At 42.6% G+C, this 26759-nt stretch overlaps 1 protein-coding gene across 1 annotated transcript in view; it reads left to right on the forward strand.

Annotated features, from left to right (window-relative positions):
• Positions 1-26759, forward strand: part of HIBCH (3-hydroxyisobutyryl-CoA hydrolase) — a 267813-nt gene that overhangs the window by 70092 nt on the left and 170962 nt on the right. The window contains exons 4-5 of the mRNA XM_075829922.1: positions 15933-16017; positions 22448-22528. Of these exons, the coding sequence (XP_075686037.1) occupies positions 15933-16017; positions 22448-22528 (166 nt within the window). The remainder of the gene's footprint in view (positions 1-15932; positions 16018-22447; positions 22529-26759) is intronic.

A 26759-nucleotide genomic window follows, 5' to 3' on the forward strand; every position in this document is an offset into this window, starting at 1 on the left:
ATCCGGGCTGCAGAAAAAATCAGTGATGTGTCATTACTAAAGACGATACCTAAACACTTTAAACTACATCATAGATGCGATCCTAAAACGTTTCTGGTGCGAGGTATAGACACGGTACATTGTGGTGTCAGAGGGGGTAATGCGATCAAAATCCTAGCACAAAAAGAGTGCAGATGGATTATTACCCTCGGTACTATGACCCCATCTGGTCTAAATGAAAATTTGAGCTTTTCTCCCTTTTTATAGAATATACCCATTCACTGCAATCTTTTGCGTTTTTTAGGCGATTTTATGCGTTAGTATATACCTGATCCACCTTGAAAATGTTACTAACCTTTTGTTCCCACCTCTAGATTTAGATCCGGTCGTAGTTCTTTTATGAGGATCTTCTCGTGTTTGATGACCACGATTCACACTGGAACAATTTGAAACATGATTATTCAACTGATGAACAACAGTTACCTGAATATGAAATGAATAATATGTCCCAACATTATATTTCTACTATATTGTAAAGTAAGATGGCTGGGATGTTATCTACTTTTCGTCATCCCCTTTTTGAGACCCTTGGTAAATTTCGGTGTATATATAATTTTATTTACAAATATATTTGTGATTATATGTTCTACAAGGTTCAGCACTTCTTCACTGCACTTTTCAGTATAATTTGTGTACTGTTATATATATATTTTTTATCAGCACAAGTTATTAACAGATTTCCTATGGATTGATTTCATCTTTTTTGTGCATCTTTGTTCACCACCTCCTTTCCCTTTCCCCCCCCCCCCCTTTTACCTTTCCCTTCTCTCTTTCCTCTTCTCCCTTCCCCCTCCCCCCCCCCCACCTCCCTTTCTTTACCCACTTTTGATATTTTTATATCCGAGCATTAGTCTCGGTCTTAAATTGTAATATTTATCATTTAACACATATTTTTTACCATCTAATCTGTATTATTTGTTCTCTCTTCACTTAATAAATACACATATTGAGCCTTTGTTAGTACTCCCTTCGCTTTAAAATATATGTATATCATCTAATGATTAAATTTTAATATTTACCATGATGTCTACAGTCAATCCCCTGATTGTGCCGCTCCAGGTTCATCTCGGGGGGTTTTTCCTGGGGACAGGTGCCGTCCATCTAAAGATAGATCCGCTTAATCAAATACAGACCACATCCTTGGGGTTGCGCATGAGCAGGGATGCTGGACGCGCGACTCGGTCCCCTCTCTTCTATACGCCCCTCTGCGTTTGCGCGATCTCCTTGGAGACGCGTCTTTGGGGACGCGCGTGCGCAGTCAGGGCGTGATGACTGGTGACCGAGTTCTCGTGGTCTATGCAACAATCCCGCGCATGCGCCGTGGACCTCTGATGTGGACTGACACCCGGAACTTCTCTTCTATCCCTCCTCTTTTCTGCGATCCGGGCCGTGGGACAATATAAAAGAGTGGACAGGATATAGTTTAGATCAGACCCCCTGAGGAAGCTGATACAGCGAAACGCGCGTTGGGGTGGCCTTTCACTGTCTGTGGATCACGACTTCACTTTCTTTCAACCATGGGTGAGTGTACGCTTCCTGGCTCTATCCGGTGATTCCGGAGTAGTAGCCGTGCATATGGTGTATACTTTGCACATTGAGTGCAGCTATCACTATAAGTCCTTGGACTTTTTAGATTGGATGGCACTTTGTACCAGTAGTAGGGATTCCCTTATACGGCACATTCACTTTTGACATAGACTTCATGCTGTCCTTCTTCCCTTTAATATCAGCAGTGCTGGTTAAATTGCTAACTGTGCATTTGAGCAATATATACCTGTATGCTCCTGTGTCATTCATTGTCTATTATACTAATGTACCCATGGTCGTATACTCTCCAAATGTGACCCACAGGCATATCTCTTCTTTTTAGAAACCTCGCCATGTTTTTTACTAAAATTATTTATGTTAATTATATCAAATAAAATTGTATTGTGTACTTTATATATAGCTTATGACTCTTTCTTTCTCATATATATGCCGTTCACATAATGTAGGAGATAGGGAACTTATAATGTGGTGACAGAGCCTCTTTAAAGGGGTTTTCCCATGAAGGACATTTATGACATATCCACAGGTTCCCACCTCTGGGACCCGTACCGATCTCTAGAACAAGGCCCCCTAAACCCGGTTCTAGCTTTTTGTGCTCCTGCTGCCTCCTAGCCACTTACAGATTACATGGTTGAGAATTATGGAAACAGCGTAACTCGCTAAGCTACACGGTTTCCATAACTCCCATACAATTGAATAGTGGGACGGAAACAGCGTAGCTCGCATGCTACGCTGCTTCCATAAATGCCATTCAGTACTATGGGAGTTACGGAAACAGCGTAGCTCAGTGAGTGTTTCCGTAATGTCCCGACATTAACGACCGTCATATAGTGTTTGTCAGGCGCCGGCACATTGGGTCAATAAGGCGGCACCAGAAAAGAGTGGTTGCAAAGATAGAGGAGGGAGACAATCTGTGGCAAAGCCCGGATAAGAGTCGTCACAGAAGGGAGCAGTTTAGACTACTTCGGATTCGAGGACTACTTTGTTGACCAGCATCTTTTTTTGTTCAAATTGGTTAAAGATGGTAGTGAATTTCTTTTATTTTTTTTATGTTAATAAAATATTTTTGCTATGTGTCTGTGTTTTTTAAAAAACTTTATTACTACTTCCTTAGTAATGGCAACTGTCTGATTATTAAGGCGGGGCTTAGTGTTAGCCACTTAAAAGGCTAACACTAACCCTCCTTTATTACCCCAGTACCCACCGCCACCAGGGGTACCGGAAAGAGTTGCATATACCCCAAAACAGTACCAATAAAAACTACAATCCGTCCCGCAAAAAAAAAGTCCTTACACTGCTTTTTTGACTGAAAAATAAAGTTATGGCTCTCAGAATATGACACAAATAAATTAAATATTTGTTAAAAAAAAATATTTTATTGCGCAAACGCTGCAAAACATAATCTATATACATATGGTATCGTCGTAATTATATCGACCCTAAGAATAAAGTAAAATTGTAATTTATAGCCCAGGGTAAATGCTATAAAAAAAAGGAATAAAAAACATTGTCAGAATTGATTGTTTTCGGTCACCTTGCTTGCCAAGAAATGGAATAAAAAGTGAACAAAAAATCACATGTACCCCAAAATGGTACCAATGAAAACTACAGATTGTCCTGTAACAAATAAGACCTCACACAGCTCCGATGGAAAAATAATAAAGACGTTCTGGCCCACAGAATTTGGCCATGCAAAATGTGCAGTGTGTTCCAAAAGCAGAAAAGATTGGGCACCATTTATCAATGCGACACACATCTATGAAATATTTTTTATTTACCGCATTATACCATCTTAATATGCCCTGATGTACTCCGCACAGCTTACATATGCCCCCCACATTATAAACTGAAATACCAGTAAAACCACAAACAGAACTACTACCAAGCAAAATCTGCGCTCCAAAAGCCAAATAGCGCTCCCTCCCCTCTGAGTCCTAAAGCGTCCTAAAGCGTGCCCAAACAACCGTTTACGTCCACAGATATGGCATCCCCATACCCGGGAGATCCCGATTTAACATTTTATGAGGTATTTGTTCTTCAGTTACACAAACTGGGCACAACATATTATAATTTTCACTTTGCACCATCGGCTGTGCATTAACCCCTTCGCGCATCACGACTTGGCATATCGTGGTGCGGGGGGGGGGGCGGGGTGTGATATATGGAGCAGGCTCACATGCTTAGCCCACACCATACGCTGCAGGTGTCAGCTGTGTATTACAGCTGATACCCGGGACTAAAGGACAGGAACAGTGAACGCGCTGTTACAGGAGCCTGTAAAAATGACAATATACTGCAATACATTAGTATTGCAGTGTATTGTACCAGTGATCTAATGTTCGCTGCTTCAAGACCCCTAGGGTCCTAATAAAATGTGTAAAAAAAAAAAAAAAGTGAATTTTTTTCACTAATAATAACTTTATTTAAAGTCACAAAAAAACAGCCTTTTCCCATTTTTCCTCTAAAGTAATGTAAAAAATAAACAAAATTTGTATCGCTCCGTCCATAAAAAAGCCGAACTGAGACTTCCGGTTCCGGCGCTGGGATGTGAGGACGGAGCTGCATGAGCTCCTGAAGCCCTGATCCCCTAACCCATCTACGCCACACACCCGCAGGATATAAACACCCAGGCATTAGGAGGAGAGGTGGGGGACAAGAACCGGGAGGTTTATGGAGAGATATCTCCTCCGGAGCGGCAGCAGAGAGATCTCCTGTCCGGCCGAGCACAGCACACGAGGTGAGGGGCCATCCAAGATGGCGGCGCCGCTGCAGCCACCACTTTCACAGAGCCGGTCTCAGAGCCCAGAAATTCAGAGGGAAATGCTATCGCCGTCGGTAATGACTGACTCACAGATTGATTATCGGAAGCTGGCAATTGAGGTAGCTACCCAACTGGCCCCCGACATCAGAGAATCCTTAATAGCCACAGTCACAACAACGCTCCAAAAACTCCAAAATGAGGTGACATCTCATGGCAATCGACTAGATGAATTGGAGCAGCGGGTTGGCCTCATGGAGGATGAATCAGCAGGGGCACATACCTGCATTAGAGACCTAATGCGAGATAACACAAAACTCAGAGACCGCTTAGAAGATCTTGAGAATCGGTCCAGAAGAAACAATTTAAGGATAGTGGGACTGCCTGAGCATATTAGACCGCAGCTCCTCCAGGGCATCTGCGAGACGGAGTTACCAGAAGCGCTAGGTCTGACCAGATCTTGCAGAGTGGAAAGGGCACACAGAGTGGGCCCCCCTGGTCCGAGCGCCAACGCCAAAGGAGAGCCGCAAAGCAGACCGCGCCAGGTGATCATGCGGTACTTGGATTACAATGACAAAGAGGAACTTTTGCGCACTTTCAGGAACCGCAATACCCCTTTGCATATAAGGGGGGCAAAAGTCATCCTGTTTGCAGATTATTCGGCAGAAGTCACAAGGCGGCGGAGAGCATTTGGAGGGGTTTGCACCTCCCTCTACAAACGCAAAATTAAATTTCAGCTACAGTATCCGGCCACTTTGAGGATCATGCAGACGGATGGCGCCACCAAGGTATTCCACAATCCTGAGGAGGCAGCATTATATGTAGACAAGATCCCTGGACTTCGGGGCCCTAGACAATCGGGAGAGGAGACGGCGAGTCAAGATACAGGAGGTGAAGGTCCCCGTACACCAGTTTCTTCATCGAGGGACTGTACATGGTCAGATATCGCCCGCAATTCCACTTCCTCACCCAAGCAACAACGGGCAGAATCGTCGAAGATGCCACATCGACAACGCTCAGAAAACCGGCTTGCAACCATCCCGGACTGATAAGTATCGCATAGAGGCTCCATGAGCGCATTTGATTGTGCCTTATATATTAATGTGGCAATTGGTTCTGGTGGGATATTATGCCGACAAAATTCCTGCTATAATAGGCATAAGCACTTGTACCCGTGTTGTATAGGAAGCACAACTTATTTTTTGATACTTTAAAAATTAAAATGTTAAGTTCCAATATATCACGAAAAGATGGCGGGAAGGGGAGGGGGGGAGGGGTCACAGACCAGAAAAAAGTGAAGTTATGTATGCCAATTTAAAGTTTGTCTCACAGGAAATGCTGGTGACATTCCTGGATGGGCATTTTGTTGTTAAAGGTTGTGCCAACTTTCTGGCACCGAATGTAAATGTTGTTATTGTAATGTTGGGAGCAATCTGGAGCAGACGCCGCCGGGCGGCTACCAAGGCAGCAAAGCACGCTTGCCTAGAATTAGATATTTATGACCAGTCAATTGTGAACCTTTTCGGAACGCCCACTTTATGCAGCTGACCTCGTGGAATGTAAAGGGGCTTAGGTCCCCTAACAAGAGAATGATGGTACTCCGTCACTTAAAAAAACTCCATACGGACATCGCTCTTCTTCAGGAGACACATTTGGAGGAGAGCGACTTCCACCGCATGAAAAAGTTGTGGGTGGGCCAAGTATACGGCTCTTCAGCTTGTGGCCGTAAAGCGGGGGTACTTATTTTAATAAATAGAAACCTGGTACACGAGGTAATTCATACTGATGCAGATAAGGAAGGGCGACTGCTCCATATTACTCTAAGCACACCATGTGGGGTATTAAGCATTTATAATGTGTATGGACCTAATAGTGATAATATTGAGTTTTTCAATGGTTTGGAAAGGGCCCTTATGTCAGATAATGTCCAGCACAAAATAGTGGGAGGTGACTTTAATTCAGTTTCTGATCACAAGGAGGATAGACGCACACACAGTTCACAAAGCACGGGATCCATTCCAACAGGGGCTCCCAGAAAACAGGACCGAGTGTTGGGACCTCTGATGGAAAGAATACACTTAATAGATCCCTGGAGAAGGGGTAACCCGGATGCCCGGGAATTTACACATTACTCCCACGCTCAACAGTCCTGGTCCAGGATTGACTACCTCTTAATATCCCCAACACTACAACCGAGGCTGAGAGCCGCTGAGATAGGGGACCTAGTGATCTCAGATCACGCCCCGGTACGAGTAGATTTTCAGGAAATATATCCCAGAGGATCAGACTTCATATGGAGATTCCCGGCTCATTTAGCAACTGATGACACCTTTGTGAGACAGCTAAGAGGGTGGTGGTTAGAATACACGTCGACGAATTCAGAACACAGAGATGACCCCTCACTGTACTGGGATACGGCCAAGGCAGTGCTGAGGGGAAGGATAATGGCGTATACTGCCAGCAAAAAACGGGAAATAACACAAAAATTTAATGCTTCTAGTGCTGCACTGAGGGCAACCTATACAGCATATTTGGCACACCCTACATTAGATGCCAGACAGGCCTGGATTCAGGCAAAACACTCTTTTGACGAGTGGGCAGCTCAGAAAGAAACAATATATACTCGAGACTTTGAAGCTACTTTACATAAGTTCGGAAGTAAGGCGGGTAAACTTTTGGCCAATATGGCTCGAGGAAAGCGCTCAGTGCAGCACATAGCGAAATTAAGGGATCATAATGGGCGAGAAACATGCGATCCAACTAGTATTAATTCCATCTTGGCTAAATTTTATGAGGAGCTGTACTCTGATACATCTTCCCTTCCGCTGACAGACACACTGTTAGACAAGGTCACTTTACCGGTCATCTCCGCGGAACAGTTGCAACTTCTAAATGCCAGGGTCACAAGGGGGGAGGTGGATGAGGCAATAAGAAACCTTAAAAATAGTAAGGCGCCTGGTCCAGATGGACTGACCGGCGAATTTTTTAAAGTAATGCGGGAACAGATTACGGAGACTTTGGTCTCCTTGTTTAACAATGCTCTGGGAGAGGAGGGGTTACCACCATCAGCAGACACATCTTATATGAAATTATTGCTTAAACCTGGAAAGGACCCCCTACTACCAGGATCATACAGACCCATATCGCTCATAAACGTGGACGCTAAACTCCTTTCCAAAATCATAGCTGATAGGTTAGCGAATATAATGCCGTTCCTCATAGCCCCAGAACAAGTAGGTTTTATTAAAGGTAGGTCGGCGGTCACCAACATCAGGACGGTTCTGGCAGTGCTAGATAGAGTACAGCATAACCCATTTCCGGGGGAACATTCGGCTTTACTTTTACTTGACGCGGAGAAAGCTTTTGACAATGTCCGTTGGAATTGGTTGGATGCTGTCCTGGATAAGATGGAAATAACGGGGGCATTCAGGATATTATTACACCACATATACAAAGACCCTAAGGCTAGAATCTCCACACCAGGCTTTCTGTCTAAACCATTCCGTCTATGTAAAGGTACAAGACAGGGGTGCCCGCTATCGCCACTGCTGTTCAATCTGGCTTTGGAGCCGCTGGCACGTTATCTGGCGTCATCCAATTTATATACGGGCATAAGGGTGGGGGAGATGGAGGTCAAGGAAACGTTGTTTGCAGATGACATCTTGTTATTTCTCGCAGACCCCCTTAAAGATGTTCCGCGTATCTTCCAGGCATTGAACGACTTTGGGAGCTACTCAGGGTACAAAGTTAACACGTTAAAATGCCAGTTATTAGATTTGGGAACGCAGGACCCAACATATAGGCGGTCCCTAGCCTCCCTGGATGTTGAGATGGCTAAGTCAAACATTACTTATCTGGGTATTAAAGTGGGTCGGGCACCCAACTCGCTGTATGATCTAAATTATCCCCCCCTTATACAAGATATCCAAGCAGATCTTCTGAGATGGCACAGTCTACCTCTATCACTGATGGGAAGGAGCTGTTTGGTCAAAATGTCAGGATTTGCGAAATTACTCTACCCGCTCCAGACTATCCCACTTCTGGTCAAGCACTCAGATATCAATACACTCAACTCATCATTTACCAAATTCATATGGGGGGGGAAGAAACCAAGAATAGCGCTCACGAAACTCATGATGAGGAAGGCGGAAGGAGGGGTCAATTTCCCTAACATTCGGGGTTATAACCTGGCCTGCTTGAGTAGACATCTGCTAGATTGGAAACACAACACAGAGTTCCACTCCAATACTAGACTGGAGAGACAGCTAGCAAAACCTTGGGATCTCATGGCTCTGGTACACACAACGTTCACTTGTCTCCCAAAGATCGTCAAGAAATCATCTCTGTTACGAGATACCATCATTGCCTGGAAGGTATTGCGCAAACACTATAACCTCTCTTATCGCATTTCAAAACATATGCCCTTATGGCAGCACCCAGAGTTTGCAGCAGGAAGATCTAACAAACTAATGTCAGAATGGAGGGAGAAAGGGGTAGCGACTCTGGGGGATATGTTCCACGCGCAGGATAAGAGGTGGTTAACCTTGCAGGAGCTCCAGAATAAATATGTTTTTGTTCGGCATCAGCACTTACAGTACTTACAAATAGTTAATCACTGTAAAACTAAACTAGCGGATGTAGCGGATGAGGTCCCCCCCAACCTGTTTGATTCATGGTTCACGGACAATCACAGACACTCCATTTCCCAATTATATAGTACACTCAGACCAACACTAGTGAAGATGTCCCCGGGGCAGGCCTTTGGGAGATGGGAAAAACTGTTTAATTTACCAGGCATTGAAAAGCATATTGAAAAAGGGCTGGTGGATTTCAGGGCACACGTGCACAACGAAAACTGGAGGGAAACTCATCTGAAGATCATTCACCAAGCAATATATGCATTTACCCTGGCCCCCTCCGCCTCACAACCAGATAGGAAAACGTCATGCCCTAGATGTAATATCTCAAAGACAGACATGTATCATGGCCTTTGGGCGTGTGCACATATTCAGCCATTCTGGGGGGAGATAACATCCTTATTGCAGCAGGTGGGCAGGTTCCATGGGAATTTAGGGCCAATGGAGGTCTTATTCCATATACAACATGATGGAGAATTAGAAGAGACAGAAACGACACATTTAGCTCCCATGGCCCATGCCACACTGATAGTGGCAAAGAGGTGCATACTCCAAAACTGGCTGGTAGCTGAAGTACCGACTCAGAACATGGTGGTCCAGGGGTTGAGGAAACTGTTTTATCTAGACCGCATTGGTATATTACAGAATAAAGACACGCAGAGCAAAAAATTCTTTGAGAAATGGAAGCTTTTCCTCACAAAATATTTCACCAATGAAGAACGAAGGGACATCATAGATCCGTTTACGGGAACGTCATGGTACTTGATTGAAGATCTTAAGGGCACTTTAGGGGCACTGAAAATATCACGGGAGTAAAGCATATATATCCACTGGGATTTCTTTATTCTTGCGGACTAGCTGCCTGAGTTGGTGAACTGCTTCACGAAGCTCCAATTGTTATATATGCTCCAATTTCTTATTTGTTCTGTGTATTGTTTAGTTATGTAAGTTAGGCAGATATGCAAAGTTATGTAACAATGTTTACAGGAATACCCGACAGGTGGGGTTAAAGGAAGGGAAGGATAGAGGAGATAGAGGAGATGAAGGAGGGCTGATAGCCCATGGGGAATAACTTCCAAGATCAAACCTAGTTTGCTGGGAAGCATTCACTATCACATGTTCATTTATACATTTTTTGTAATGTTTATTATTATGGCAATGCATTACTGTATGATTTGTGTTTTTTTTGTGTGGTGAAAAAATTCAATAAAAATATGTTTAAAAAAAAAAAAAGCCGAACTATTACAATACGCTACTACAATATATCATTATTTAACTCGCACGGTGAACGCCGTAAAAAAGAATAAAAAATGCCAAAATCACCGTTTTTTTTTTTACAAGTTAGAAGTTGTATGTACCAAAAAATGGTACCAATAAAAACTACAGCTTATCCCGCAAAACATAAGCCCTCACACCACTCAGTCGACTAAAAAATAAAAAAGTTATTGCTCTTGGAATGTGGTAAAACAAAACAATTTGTTTTTTTTAAGAATTCGTTTTTACTTTTTAAAAGTAGTAAAATTTACTAAAACAATATCAATTTGGTATCACCGTAATCATATTGAGTCGCAGAAAAAATTTAAGTTGGCGTTTTACCTCACGATGAAAGCCGTAGAAACGAAACCCGAAAAAACAAGAATTTAATTTTCAGTTTCCCAGTACATTAAATGGTGCTTTTAAATCTTGTCAATATAAACTACAGCTCCTCCCGCAAACAATAAGCCCACACACCACTCTATTGACAAAAAAATAAAAAAGTTATGGCTCTTGGAAAGCAGGGAGGGTAAAAATTAAAAAGCAATAAATGGATTAGTCCTGAAAGGGTTAATTTATTTCTAATGAAAAAAACATTTATGACCACATGTGGGGTATAGCCGTACTCGGGAAAATTTTCTTTACAAATGTTGAGGTGCTTTTTCCTAATTTATGCTTTGTGAAAATGAAAAAATGCTACATTTTAGTGTAAAAAATGTTGATATTCATTTTCACGGCCTAATTGTAATAAATTCTACAAAAGACCTGTGGGATCTAAATACCCACTATACCCCTAGATAGATTCCTTAAGGGGTGTAGTTTCCAAAATGGGGTCACTTTTGGGGGGTTTCCACTGCTTTGCTCCCACCAGGGTATTGCAAACACAACATGGCACCCAAAAACCATTCCAGCAAAATCTGCGCTCCAAAATCCAAATGGTGCTCCTTCCCTTCTTTGCCCTGCCTTGGGTCCAAACAGCAGTTTAGTATTCTCGTAATCTGGAGAAATTTCTTTACAAATTTTGGGGTGCATTTTAGTCTTTATTTCTTGTGTGTGTGTGTGTGTGTGTGTGTGTGTGTGTGTGTGTGTGTGTGTGTGTGTGTGTATATACAGTGAAGGAAATAAGTATTTGATCCGTTGCTGATTTTGTACGTTTGCCCACTGTCAAAGACATGAACAGTCTAGAATTTTTAGGCTAGGTTAATTTTACCAGTGAGAGATAGATTATATTTTAAAAAAAAACAGAAAATCACATTGTCAAAATTATATATATTTATTTGCATTGTGCACAGAGAAATAAGTATTTGATCCCTTTGGCAAACAAGACTTAATACTTTGTGGCAAAACCCTTGTTGGCAAGCACAGCAGTCAGACATTTTTAGTAGTTGATGATGAGGTTTGCACACATGTTAGATGGAATTTTGGCCCACTCCTCTTTGCAGATCATCTGTAAATCATTAAGATTTCGAGGCTGTCGCTTGGCAACTCGGATCTTCAGCTACCTCCATAAGTTTTTGATGGGATTAAGGTCTGGAGACTGGCTAGGCCACTCCATGACCTTAATGTGCTTCTTTTTGAGCCACTCCTTTGTTACCTTGGCTGTATGTTTCGGGTCATTGTCGTGCTGGAAGACCCAGCCATTTTTAATGTCCTGGTGGAGGGGAGGAGGTTGTCACTCAGGATTTGACGGTACATGGCTCCATCCATTCTCCCATTGATGCGGTGAAGTAGTCCTGTGCCCTTAGCAGAGAAACACCCCCAAAACATAATGTTTCCACCTCCATGCTTGACAGTGGGGACGGTGTTCTTTGCGTCATAGGCAGCATTTCTCTTCCTCCAAACACGGCGAGTTGAGTTAATGCCAAAGAGCTCAATTTTAGTCTCATCTGACCACAGCACCTTCTCCCAATCACTCTCAGAATCATCCAGATGTTCATTTGCAAACTTCAGACGGGCCTGTACATGTGCCTTCTTGAGCAGGGGGACCTTGCGGGCACTGCAGGATTTTAATCCATTACGGCGTAATGTGTTACCAATGGTTTTCTTGGTGACTGTGGTCCCAGCTGCCTTGAGATCATTAACAAGTTCCCCCCGTGTAGTTTTCGGCTGAGCTCTCACCTTCCTCAGGATCAAGGATACCCCACGAGGTGAGATTTTGCATGGAGCCCCAGATCGATGTCGATTGACTGTCATTTTGTATGTCTTCCATTTTCTTACTATTGCACCAACAGTTGTCTCCTTCTCACCCAGCGTCTTACTTATGGGTTTGTAGCCCATTCCAGCCTTGTGCAGGTCTATGATCTTGTCCCTGACATCCTTAAAAAGCTCTTTGGTCTTGCCCATGTTGTAGAGGTTAGAGTCAGACTGATTAATTGAGTCTGTGGACAGGAGTCTTTTATACAGGTGACCATTTAATACAGCTGTCTTTAATGCAGGCACCAAGTTGATTTCGAGCGTGTAACTGGTCTGGAGGAGGCTGAACTCTTAATGGTTGGTAGGGGATCAAATACTTATTTCTCTGTGCACAATGCAAATAAATATATATAATTTTGACTATGTGATTTTCTGTATTTTTTTTTTTTTTTATAAAATCTATCTCTCACTGGTAAAATTAACTTAGCCTAAAAATTCTAGACTGTTCATGTCTTTGACAGTGGGCAAACTTACAAAATCAGCAAGGGATCAAATACTTATTTCCTTCACTGTATATGTTTTTCAAAAATAAAGTAGATTGTAAGTTTCACAGACTAACCCAAATATAGCAAAATACCTGTGGCATCAAGATTCTAACTATACCCCTAGATAAATTCCTTGAGAGGTGTAGTTTCCAAAATGGGGTCACTTTTGGGGGGTTTCCACTGTTTTGGCACCACAAGACCTCTTCAAACATGACATGATGCCTAAAATATATTCTAAAAAAAGGAGGCCCCAAAATCCACTAGGTGGTCCTTTGCTTCTGAGGCCCATGTTTCAGTCCATCAGTACACTAGGGCCACATGTGAGGTATTTATAAAAAACTGCAGAACCTGGGCAATAAATATTGAGTTGCGTTTCTCTGGTAAAACTTTGTTACAGAAATTTTTTTATTACAAATGAATGTTGGCAAAAAAGATTACATTTGTAGATTCCCCTCTCCTTTGCTTTAATTCCTGTGAAACGCCTAAGGCCTTATTTACACGAGCGTTGCGCACCTCGGACGTGAAAAACTATAGTTTTTCACGGCCGAGGTGCATCAGTGCTCAGCGCTGCGGGACGCGATGTTTCGCATCCCCATAGATGAGAGTGTATGGATGGATGCGTGATGTGTGAAAAGATAGGACATATCCTATTTTCCCATGGACCCTTCACACGATCCGTTGAAACAACGGCCCTAAAGGGTTAAGAAACTCTCTGAATGCTGTTTCGAATACTTTGAGGGGTGCCGTTTTTATAATCTGGTGATTCAGAACTGAACTGGTCCCTAAGAAATAGTCTTTTGAAATTTTCTTGAAAATGTGAGAAATTGCTGCTAAAGTTCTAAGCCTGTGTCCTGCACTTCTTTTGGCGAGGCTGTAATTTTACGAGCCGTCTTTTGACAGTGACGCGTAAAATGACAGGTCGTCGGCACAGTACATCGTAAAGCCCATTGAAAGTAATGGGCAGATGTTTGCCGACGTATTGGAGGCGTTTTTCCAGACGTAATTCGAGGCATAAAACGCCTCGTTTACGCCTGAAAATAGGTCGTGTGAACCCAGCCTTAGCCGTCTAACCATTCTATCCTCCAACACCGCTGCACCCTCCGCATTTAGTTTAGGTGCAGCCCGTCCCTACCATAAAGCATGTAGCTGACAGAAGCCAGCCCAGTTCTCAATGAATCCAACCTTTCTTTCCCACACTAATTTCCAAGACACTTATTTCCAAGACACCTTAAGCTTCCGCTGTCTTTCTAGTTACGCTTTTGGCATTGGTAGTATTTTTGAAAACAGTACCTTGGAGGTCCTGGACTTAAGCTTTTCTCCTAGCTCCCTGACATAATTTTTGCGGACCTTCTATCTCCCACTAACTTGTCATTGGTATTAATGTGCACCATGACTGCTGGATCTTCCCTAGCCCCACCCAGCAGTCTGCCAATCCGATCCGCAATATGCCAAATCCGAGCAGCCAGAAGACCACACACTGTTCGGCATTCATGGTCTAGGGGGCAGATGAGCCTGTCTGTCTGCCTAATAATAGAATCCCCTACCACCAGCATCTATCTGACTTTTGCTGCATTCCCTCCTATTCCCATCCGTCTTATAGCAGTCATTGTCCTGTTTGACAGGAGTAATGTCCTGTTGTAGTGATGCTGGCCCTGGACTTGGATCCCTACTATCAGCAAAACAGACATATTTACTAGGGTGTGCCAGGTCAGGACTAGCCTTCCCTCTATTTCCCATCTTTTAACTTCGTTTAACCCAGTCACTGATCTCTGGATCCGAGGCTTGCCCGCCTCCACCAATCTCGTCCTTACTGGCCCGAACGAGTGCCCACTCAGTTAGCTTTTACCTCCTCTCCAGGTTGGCAGTGCTCCTGAGTGTTGCAATCTACATATATAGATCCACAACCTGTGCTTCTAAACACACAACATATTCACCCTAAAACAGCTATTCAAGGTGTTCATACATTGCACAGGACTCACACTTTGTAGCAATGTCCTTGGAGCACATGCTTGAATGGTGATAACTAATAAAATAAAAGTCTATGTACCACTGACCAGTATTATATTAGGCATACACTGATTGCAGACCTGTGGGGGCCTTTGTTAGGCCCCCAGCTGCCATGGAAACCATCGACACTTTGCAAAAGTGTTTCAGAGTTGTTTATGGGGTGAGAGGGGGAGCCACCACACTCTGAAACCAGTTAGATGCTGAGGTCGCTTCTGCCTGTGGGATCTAAGGGTTAAACGTCCGGGGGAGGAGGTAACTCTGATCCCGACCGTTAAGCAGGAGCTTGGCTCTCTTTATACAGCCTGACACCAGCTCTGGGCGGCGCTGTGCCATGCGTACTCTTAATGACCACTGTGAAAATGTGTATGGATGGTCAGAAAAAAAACACTGGTTTATTTTGCGATTTTATGCACTTTCATAAGATAAATTGAATTCTTCGTATATTTTCCTTGAAAATGGTTCCTGAAAAATGTCTGCATCTCATCCTGCAGAAAACAAATCTCACACGGCTACATTAATTAAAAAATAAATTATTTCTAAACAAATGCAGGGGGCAAACAATTTTACTGGTCTTCAAGGCCAGAGTCCACTACATCATTAGAGGTTAATGTGCACTTAAGGGACCTGAATTATGTAGCTATTATATTTAAATGAGACATGAATTAAATATGTACAACATATAAGTGACATTTTCCGATGTTTTTAGTGTGGTTGTTTTCCTACCAAACATATATTGGATAGTACATCAATAAAGGGCATTGACAGGTGTCTCCTGAATAAAGCAAGTGTGGGAGAGCGTCTTCTGTTTAGCGAATGTAAGGGGCCGGGCAGCTGTACCCCCACTGATCAGCCATATATATGGCATAATCTCTTGATATGCATTCACTTGTGTAGTGAAATAAAAAACCTTTTTGATTTATAGATGTCATGTAGGGGTAAGCTGTAAGCTGTTTAACCCTCTAATTGATGTATGTGTTACTTATTACTGTTTTTTTTTTATTTTTTGTTTAGCTTTGGGAAGAGGACCCTGAAACGTTTCTAGTGATAATTAAGGGTACTGGAGGCAAAGCTTTCTGTGCTGGAGGAGACATAATTGGTGAGTGCCCTTTTTTCTTTATTATTACTCATTGTAATAAAATGTCATGCAATAGTACACAAAAAACATTAAGCCCCACCCCTTGGCTAAGCCCTGCCCCTTTAACGTTGAAAATGGAGAAGATCAGCAGGAAATTACTTCCTGTGTTCTCTGCATAATTTTTACAATGCAGTTTGCTTTAGGAACATGCAGAACGTTCTGTAGACTGGCAAACATTGTGAGCAGGTTTCTCTCCTGTTTATTTTTACCAATTATTTCTAGGTTTAGTATTCCTTTATAACTGTCCATTATATTAACATGACTTCTGCAGTCGGTACCTTCTCTATGATCCAAAACGGAGAACCGCTCAGTAAAAGCATCTCCTATGTATTAAATAATGGCCATTCATTTGAATGGCTGGCATGTAATACTATATTTCGCCTGCAAAGCTCAACTGGTGAAAGCCAAAATGCCTGTCAAATCCTGCTCACCGCTGCTCACCTCTAGGGGGTAGCTGGCGAATCAGAAGAGAGGAGGCGGGGAAGGGAGGATTGAACGGTCACTGCCCTGTGATACTGTGAGCCGTTGGGGGGGGGGGGGAAGAGGAGATAGAATGAGTATGTAGTGGCGGTGCCATTATGTGGATAGGCACTAAAAAGCTGATGGCAGTTGGTTAAGGTTCCAGTAAGGCCAGGCAGCTGGAACTACTTCTGATTTGAACCAGTCAAAAGTGGACTTGTCTCCAGTGTCATCACATCTCCAGTCTATTGTGCTGCGGCCCTTCTGTGTAAATATTAGAGTGTAAGAATTACCTGTACAGAAACGTTGTTTATCTTGTTACACATCACAAGTTTCGTAATGTTGTACGGCAGTATCATTCAGTGAATGTTCTTCTGTCTACTATTAGTATTGTATAGAACTGTACTGATAAAGGGAACCTGTCACCAGCATTTCACCTATTGAACTTATCCCTCGGTGGCCGCTGCTATCAAAAGTTTATTGCCAGTTTTCCCTCTCCTAAACTCCTCCGACTGTAAATAATGGTCTGTCGTATTTTATCGTAATAATCCGGGGTCCCGTTGTACGCACACCCCATAGTGGACATCAATGTGCAAGCACAGGATTTTGTGTGCTGGGGAAAGGGGAGGAGCTGTCAATCAAAAGTACAGAGGCGGGGTATATTCGGAAAGATTTGAGGAATGAAGATATGACTCTTCTTTTCAAACGAAGATTTGACTCTTTTATGCTGATTAGCATATGGCGCGGGAACACTAAAAAACTGAATACTAAAGGTACAGAGCCGACTAAGAAGATAATTATAGGTTATATAGAAATGATTTTTCACCCACTACCACCAGGTATTGCTGGTTTAACAGGTGAAATGCTGGTGACAGGTTTCCTTTAATTCTGAGCAAGGTAGCAACATGTGAACATACAAAGCAGAGTTAAGCTGGTAGCGTCAATGCCCTGTATACAAGTGAACGGGTCACTGAGGAACCAGATTGGGTGAAAGACAGCAGTAGCCCCGCAATGACCCACACAGCATAGTCTAGGTGAAGGGAGCATGGTGCACATGATTCGGGGACACCCATGCTGTGGTCTGGTAGTTTTTTTGTGTGCCGGTTGTGCCTTGTCTCCTGCTCAACATGTCTTGTTGGTGGGACTCCCGAGTGCTTGAGGTCCCCAACCTCTGGGAACAGCTACCTCACTTTCCAAAACTAAAAGTGCGACTTGTTGCTTATGTAATTAAAGAGTCATTGCAAGTTCAAGAGTGGGGATCTGAATTGTTTTACTTCTTACATAAAACGGCACCTACGGAAAACTTTAGGCCTATACTGTAACTCTGATTTCATATGAAGGCATACAGAGGTTTTTTCATTCCTCAAAGGGAACCCGTCAGGAGGATTTAGGTCTTTTTCTGACAGCCTGACTGCTTCATGCGCATGTGCAGTGAAACTGGGTGTACTTAACCAGGCTACATCGGCGCATTGCACACGTGCCGGAAGCAACCAGGCTGTCTGAAGAGGACGTCAGAGACACCTCTATTGTACCACTGGAGCCATAGCTAAGGCTGGATTGCAACACTATACACATACATAACACACTTTATACACGACTTCTGCCACTATACAGTGTCTGGGGGCTGTTCTCCATCTTCTCCTGTATACTGTATTTGTCTTTTGACATTTTTGTGACCACGCTGCTTTATCTATGCAAACAGAAAGAACATGTGTACCTGTAATATGGCAGCCACCAGGAAAAAAAAAAGAAAGATAAAAAAAAAAATCACTTCTCTTCTACATACTTAAAGAGTATCTGTCACTAGGTCATATAAGTTGAACTGGTTTACTGACCTGAATAGCGCTGTCTCCCTGATTCTAGTGCCGTTTTTCTTTTTCCCTGGACCCTCCCGTTCTGAAGATTTGGCCCAATGTTGCGGGTTAATTTGCTGTAGTTAGCCAACAGGGGGTGAACTACCCTCAAGCTGCCTCATGCTGATTGGTCAGTGTCAGAGACAGGGAAGTTAGCTCCACCCCGTTGGCTAACTACAGAAATTAGCATATAGGTAGCCAGCACAAAAGTGGACCATATCTCTAGAATGGGAGGGTCCAGGAAAAAATGAAAAACAGCACTGGAGTCGGGATACAGAGCTATTCAGGTCAGTTAACCAATTTAACTTATATGACCTAGTGATCAGGTTCTCTTTAAAACTGATCTGTTTGGAAAATATGATGCTCTATTAAAAGACAGCATATTATGATTGTAGGTCAGACTAGCTATATTATCAAATAGCACCAAAAATATTGTTTTGTTTGGATAATGTTTAAGAAGAAAGAATACAACGGACCACTAGTAAGGACTCCTCTGTTTTCATGAAGAAAACACTCCTCACTCCTCCTCTCCTCACCAATGATTGGCAGTCGTCGATGTGTACAGCCAAATGCATCAGTGGTCTTGAATCATTGGTGAAGGGGCGGGGGTTGTGGCAGCAGGGCCTGCTCCAGGTTTATGTGTGCCCTTGGGCGACACAGACGTAGTGGGCCCTTTTGTGGGGGAACGAACGGCGGCAGTAAAACGTCCGTTGTGCCCCCATATAGAAGTTAGGCACTATTTATGCTCTTTTATAGAAGTTAGGCCATGTTTATGTCCCCAAATAGAAGTTGGACCCCCAGTTTGTGCCCCCATATAGAAGTTAGGCCCTCTTTATGCCCCCATTTAGAAGTTAGGCCCCCAGTTTGTGCCCCCATATATACAGAGCCCTCCGTAAATAATGCCACAGTGTCCTCCCGTAGATAATGCCATAGTGCCCTCCGTAGATAATGCCACAGTGCCCTCCGTAGATAATTCCAGAGTGCCCTCCGTAGATAATGCCAATGTGCCCTCCGTAGATAATGCCACTGTGCCCTCCGTAGATAATGCCACAGTGCCCTCCGTAGATAATGCCACAGTGCCCTCCGTAGATAATGCCACAGTGCCCTCCGTAGATAATGCCACAGTGCCCTCCGTAGATAATTCCACAGTGCCCTCCGTAGATAATGCCGCAGTGCTTGCTCTAGATAGTGCCACACCCAGCCCCCTGTAGATAGTGCCCCACACAGCCCCCTGTAGATAGTGAGATAGTGCCGCACACACCCCCACGTAGATAGTGCCACACACACACTGCCTTGTAGGTAGTGCCACACACACACCCCCTTGTAGATACCGCCATTAGGGCTCCCTCTAGAAATGGGGAGCATTGGGGCTTCCCTTCGGCAATGCTCTGTCCGGGGATTCCGCTCCAGGAGGAGCCCCTTATTACACTGTCCATATATGGATAGTGACATCAGGGGCATTTCCAGGAGCGGAATCCCTGACCAGAGCGTCAGCAACGCTCTAGCCGGGGATTCTTCTCCAGGAGGAGCCCCTGATGTTAATGTTCATATATAAATATTGATGTCTGAGGCTTCTCCAGGACCACAATCCCCGGCCAGAGTGTCGGCAACGCTCTGGCCGGAGATTCTGCTCCTGGAGAAGTCATGGCGGCAGGGTAAAGCACCCGGCGGCCTAATGGGCCCCCCAAATGCCCGGATTCGCCAGGTGCTGACGCTGGCCCCCAGTGGCAGGAAGAACGTGTTTAAGTATCTGTTTAAATAAAGTTGAATTCAGTTTGTGTTTTATAAATCATAGTGTTCAAGTGTTCACACGGCAAACGAAAAATTGCTGTAAAATACGGAGCTGTTTTTAAGGGAAAGCAGCCTCTGATTTTCAGCCGTGTTTTATGCATCAAGCGTTTTTTGATGCGTTTTCCGTTTTTGGAGCTGTCTTCTATTGAGACAATGAAAAACGGCTCAAGAAGCGACATGCACTTCTTTTTTGCGGGGAATTTTTTTACGTGCCATTTTTACAAACAGCCTTGTAAAAAAACGCCACGTGGGAACGAAATTCAGTTTTTCCCATTGCAATCAATGGGCAGATGTCTGAAAGCGTTCAGCCTCTGTATTTGTAGCCGTTTTTCGAGGCGTTTACGGCCTGGAAAATGGCTGAAAATAGGCCATGTGAGCATGCCCTTTGACTCTATATTATTATAAAAAGACTTATGCGGTTCAAATATCCTCCTACTTTTTTAGTTATAATTACTAGTTATATGACCTATTATCTGGTTTATATGCAATTTTTTTCTTGGCTTTGCACAGAAATTGAATAATTTATGTTTGGTTTCATATCTTAAAAAAAAGTTGAATACATACAATTGATCAAATTACTCTGAATAACATTAACCCTTTAGTGACCAGCCTATTTTAGCCATTAATGAGCAAGCCATTTTTTTTCCAGTTTTTTTTAATGCCGCATTTCAAGAGCCATAATGTTTTTATTTTTCCATCAATATAGCCGTGTGAGTGCTTATCTTTTAGGGACGAGTTGTCATTTTTAATCGCACCATGTGCGATATATATATAATTAGATTAACTTGTGTTATCTTTTTTTTTTTAGGGGGAAGAATGGAAAAAAAAAAATTCTGTAATTTTTTTTTTGCGTTTTTGCATGTTCGCCGTTTCCAGTGCGGTGTTAATTACATGTTACCTTTATTCTGTGGGTCAGTGCAATTATAACATTACAACGTTTATATAGTTTTTTGTTATGTTTTACTACTTTTGCACAATAAAAGCATTAAGAAAAAAAAGGATTTGTTTTTGTTTCGCCGTATTCTAAGAGCCATAACATTTTTATTTTTTGTCAACGTAGCTGTGTGATGGCTTATTTTTTTGCTTGACGGCTTGTACTTTATATTAAAGCCATTTTGGAGTACATACGACTTTTTGATTTCTTTTTATTGCGTTTTTTGGAAGGCAGGATTAACAAAAAAACTTCAAAACCATGGGCGTTGATATGGAGTTGAACCTCTTTGGCAGCTATAACACCTCTACTTTTCTGGGAAGGCTTTCTATAAGATTTTGGAGTATGTCTGTTGGAATTTGTGCCCATTCAGCAAGAAAAACATTTGTGAGGTCAAGCACTGATGTGGGATGAGAAGGTTTGACTTGCAGCCAGCATTCCTTTTTATCCCAAAGGTGTTTGATGGGGTTGAGGTCAGGACGCCGGCAGGCTACTCGAGTTTGTCCATACCGAATTTGCACAAGCATGTCTTTATCAACCTCGCTTTGTGCACAGGGGTGCAGTCATCTTGGAATAGGATAGGGCCTTTCCCATATTGTTGCCACAAAGGAAGCATACAATTGTCTAAAATGTCTTTGTATACAACTAATGTTTGTTTATGGAGATTGCATGACTATGTGCTTGAGTTTATGCACCTGTTTGCAGTATGTCTGGCTGAAGCCCCTGAACTGAATAAGGCCTTATTCACACGAACGTGTTTTACGTCCGTGATACGCGCGTGAAAATAACGCGCGTCGCACCGGCCTATGTTAGGCAATGGGGGCATTCAGACTGTCCATGATTTTCACACAGTGTGTGTCCGCTGCGTAAAACTCACGACATGTCCTATACTTGGCCGTTTTTCGCGCAGCACGCACCCATTGAAGTCAATGGGTGTGTGAAAATCGCGCACAGCACAAGGAAGCACTTCTATATGCCGCGCGTGATTCACGCTACAGTTGTAAAATAAATGAATGAAAAAATAACGATGCCATATGCGTGAAAATCACGCAGGCACGCACCAAATACTGATGCCATATGGAACTGCTACGCCCGCAAAAGGCAGCGTTTTTTGCGTGCGCAATACGCACATGTTCATGTGAATAAGGCCTAATTACGAGGGGTGTCCACATACTGTTGGTCATATAGCGTATGTAATTTTGTAATCCAGAGAAACAATTGCAGGTATGGTCTATGTTACTGTTTTATTCCTTTTGCTCTGTATAGTTTTTCTCTATCTATTCGGAAAGAGCTATTTTCTATTCTATGTACAATTATATTTTAAATCTATATATTTCTCTATTTTTGGTTTTACCAGCTATTACAGAGGCTGGAAAGGCTGGCGGCTCGCTTGCCCAAGATTTCTTCAAAGAAGAGTACATTCTTAACAATGCCATTGGTAAGCACTACATATCAGATTCCTGTTTTATATTCATATTTAGTAGCTTGCCGTATACTGTCTTATTATTGGGTTTAATCCAACAACATCCCTTAAGATCCTAAACTCCCTCTGGTGGCAGCTGCAGCGGATCAGGATGTTATGTTTTACATCTATGTCTATGTAGGGATTTGGAGCTCTGTATCAGAAAAACAAAGCTACCTTATTAAGATATATTAAGAAATCAATTAGCACAGAATTTTTAACCTATTTAAATAAAAAACACAAAATGGTATTGATTGGTGGAAATTCACGCATCTGACAAATATCGCTTGATTCAGATTTTTAGTGGTGAAACCTACATATTCCACATCATCAGATAGAGGACATAAGACCTATAACAATATGTGTGTGTGTGTATATATATATATATATATTTATTTATCTTGACTCTGATAACTTGCTGCAGCGTGATATCATACAACAAAAGCCATTGAAAAGCCATTAACCCCTTCACGACTGCCATACGGCTATATACGTTCCCACTGCCGATGCCTCGTGCAATTGTCACGTGTATAAACATTGACGGCCTTGAACGGGGTTTAACCCCTTAAAGGGAATGTGACGCTAGAAAAAAATGTTGTTTTTTTTTAGTTAAACAATTAGTGTATAGGTGATTAAACATTGTTCTAATTTTTTTTATTTTTTTCACGAGTCAGGAAATATTATAAATTAGATTCTAATTTATAATATTTCCCAGTGCTGCAAAATTTGAGAAAACTCACTCGCTATAGTGAGCTCTCAGAATCCCCCCCTCCTTTATCCTGGCTAGTGCCGGGAGAAACGAGGGGATTGAACGGTCAAACCTCCTACACTATGTGCTGCCATTTTTTGAGCTAACACACAGTGTAGTAGGTTTACGTACACTAGTAAACACACAGTAAAACACTTACATACACAGACCTAACTTACCTGCTCCTGCCGCCGCCGCTCCCTCCGGTCCGTCCGCTCCGTCTGCTACCGCCGCTCCAAGTGCACAAGTCCGGAAGCCGCGACCGGAAGTAGTAATCTTACCGTCCGGCCGCGACTTCCGGTCTACAGGAAAATGGCGCAGTTCAACTTGGACTGTGTGGGAGCGGCGCATGCGCCGTTCCCACACAGACGGCGTACAGCATAGTGGATGTTACGGGCCCCGTTCGCATTCACTATGGGACTGTAGCTGCCGTATTCCATGTCTGTATGTGTCTTTAATCGACACATACAGAAATGGAAAAAAAAAATGGCAGCCCCCATAGGGAAGAAAAAGTGAAAAAATAAAAAAAAAGTAAAGCACAAACACACAAATAAATATAAAACTTTTTAATAAAACACTAAAATCAAACTGATGTAAAAAATATTTTTTTTCGTGACACTGTTCCTTTAAAGAGGCTCTGTCACCAGATTTTGCAACCCCTATCTGCTATTGCAGCAGATAGGCGCTGCAATGTAGATTACAGTAACGTTTTTATTTTTAAAAAACGAGCATTTTTGGCCAAGTTATGACCATTTTCGTATTTATGCAAATGAGGCTTGCAAAAGTACAACTGGGCGTGTTGAGAAATAAAAGTACAACTGGGCGTGTATTATGTGCGTACATCGGGGCGTGTTTACTACTTTTACTAGCTGGGCGCTCTGATGAGAAGTATCATCCACTTCTCTTCAGAACGCCCAGCTTCTGGCAGTGCAGATCTATGACGTCACTCACAGGTCCTGCATCGTGTCGGCACCAGAGGCTACAGATGATTCTGCAGCAGCATCGGCGTTTGCAGGTAAGTAGCTACATCGACTTACCTGCAAACGCCGATGCTGCTGCAGAATCATCTGTAGCCTCTGGTGCCGATGTGTCCTCGCTCGTCTGACACGATGCAGGACCTGTGAGTGACGTCACAGCGTGATCTCTCGAGAACACGCTGTGTGTCTGCACTGCCAGAAGCTGGGCGTTGTGAAGAGAAGTGGATGATACTTCTATACACAACGCCCAGCTAGTAAAAGTAGTAAACACGCCCCGATGTACGCACATAATACACGCCCAGTTGTACTTTTACTTTTCAACACGCCCAGTTGTACTTTTGCAAGCCTCATTTGCATAAATACGAAAATGGTCATAACTTGGCCAAAAATGCTCGTTTTTTTAAAATAAAAACGTTACTGTAATCTACATTGCAGCGCCGATCTGCTGCAATAGCAGATAGGGGTTGCACAATCTGGTGACAGAGCCTCTTTAAGGACGTAGCCACTTTTGACCAAATGACAGAACCTCATTTTTTAAATCTGACGTGTGTTATTTTATGTGGTAATAACTCGGGAATGCTTTTACTTATCCAAGCGATTCTGAGATTGTTTTCTCGTGACATATTGTACTTTAGGTTAGTGAAAAAATTTGGTCGATATATTCAATATTTTTGTGTGAAAAACACCAAAATTTAGAGAAAATTTGGAAAAAAATTTGTATTTTCTAAATTCAAATGTATCTGCTTGTAAGACAGATAGTTATACTACACAAAATAGTTACTAGCTAACTTTTCCAATATGTCTACTTTAGATTGGCATCATTTTTTAAACATGCTTTTATTTTTATAGGACGTTACAAGGCTTATAAGTTTAGCAGCAATTTCTCACATTTTCAAGTAAATTTCAAAAGCCCATTTTTTTAGGGAACAGTTCAGTTGTGAAGTGGCTTTGAGGGCCTTACCCCACTTTAAAAACTGCACCCCTCAAAGTATTCAAAACAGCATTCAGAACGTTTTTTTAACCCTTTAGGCGTTTCACAGGAATTAAAGCAAAGTAGCGGGGAAATTTACAGATTTCATATTTTGTGCAGAAATTTCATATTAATCCTTTTCTCCTGTAATACTGAAGGTTTTTACCGGAGAAGCACAACTGAATATTTATTGCCCTGATTCTGCAGTTTTTAGAAATATCCCACATGTGGCCCTAGTGCGCTACTGGACTGAAACACCGGCCTCAGAAGCAAAGGAGCACCTAGAGGATTTTAGGGTCTTCCTTTTCTTAGATTATCTTTCAGGCACCATGTCAGGTTAGAAGAGGTCTTGTGGTGCCGAAACAAAGGAAACACCCCAAAAAATACCCCATTTTGGAAACTACACCCCTTGAGGAATTCATCTAGGGGTGTAGTGAGCATTTTGACCCCACAGGTGTTTCATAGATTTCATTAGAATTGGGCAGTGAAAATGAAAAATTACATTATTTTCCAATAACATGTAGCTTTACCTCAAAATTTTTAATTTTTTCAACAAATAAATGAGGAAAAGCACCCCAATATTTGTAAAGCAACTTCTCCAGAGTACGGAAATACCAAACATGTGGTCATAAACTGCTGTTTGGGCAAGCGGCAGGACTCGGAAGGGAAGGCACGCCATTTAGCTTTTGGAGTGCTGGATTGATTTCTCTGCACCATGTCACATTTGTAAAGGTACCAGTGCAGTGGAAACCCCCCAAAAGTGACTCCATTTGCGAAACTACACCCCTCAAGGAATTTTTCGAGTGGTATAGTGAGCATTTTGACCCCACAGGTGTTTCATACAATGTAGATTTTTTCAAAGAAAATGTTGCTTTAGCCCCAAATTCATCATTTTCACAAAGGGTTAAAAGAGAAAAAGCACCCACAGTTTGTTACGCAATTTCTCCTGAATACGGCAATACCCGATTTGTGGAGATAAACTGCTGTTTGAGCACATGGCAGGGCTCAGAAGGTAAAGAGCACCATGCAACATCTGAGGCCTACTACGATGGCATTTACTGCCCTGTGTCATGAAAACAGAGGCTCTGGGGTGTCAAAACATTAGAAACCCAGAAAAGTGACCCCATTTAGGAAAATAAACCCCTCTAAGAATTCATCTAGCGATATAGTGAGAAGATTTAGATTGTAATGTAACACCTTTCAAGGTATTCATCTAGGGGTATAGTGAGAATTTTTAATTTGTGAAGTGACAACCCTCTAGGTATTCATCTAGGGGTATAATAAGAAATACTTTAATTTTAGTAACTAAGGAGGGCAACCTGGAAAACCCGCTATGCAGGGAGAGGGAATGGCAGGTCCCACTACCAACCTACCCACCATTCCATAAAATCCAGCCCAAAAAAAGAAATCAAAGGCCTCAGCAAAAAAAGATTTGCTGAGACAACCAATCTCATCTGGATTTATTCCTCTCACCCAGATTTGCAACCTGGATGAGACAGACACTCCCTCGGG

Source organism: Rhinoderma darwinii, chromosome 6 (assembly GCF_050947455.1).
Source record: "Rhinoderma darwinii isolate aRhiDar2 chromosome 6, aRhiDar2.hap1, whole genome shotgun sequence".
NCBI lineage: Eukaryota > Metazoa > Chordata > Amphibia > Anura > Rhinodermatidae > Rhinoderma > Rhinoderma darwinii.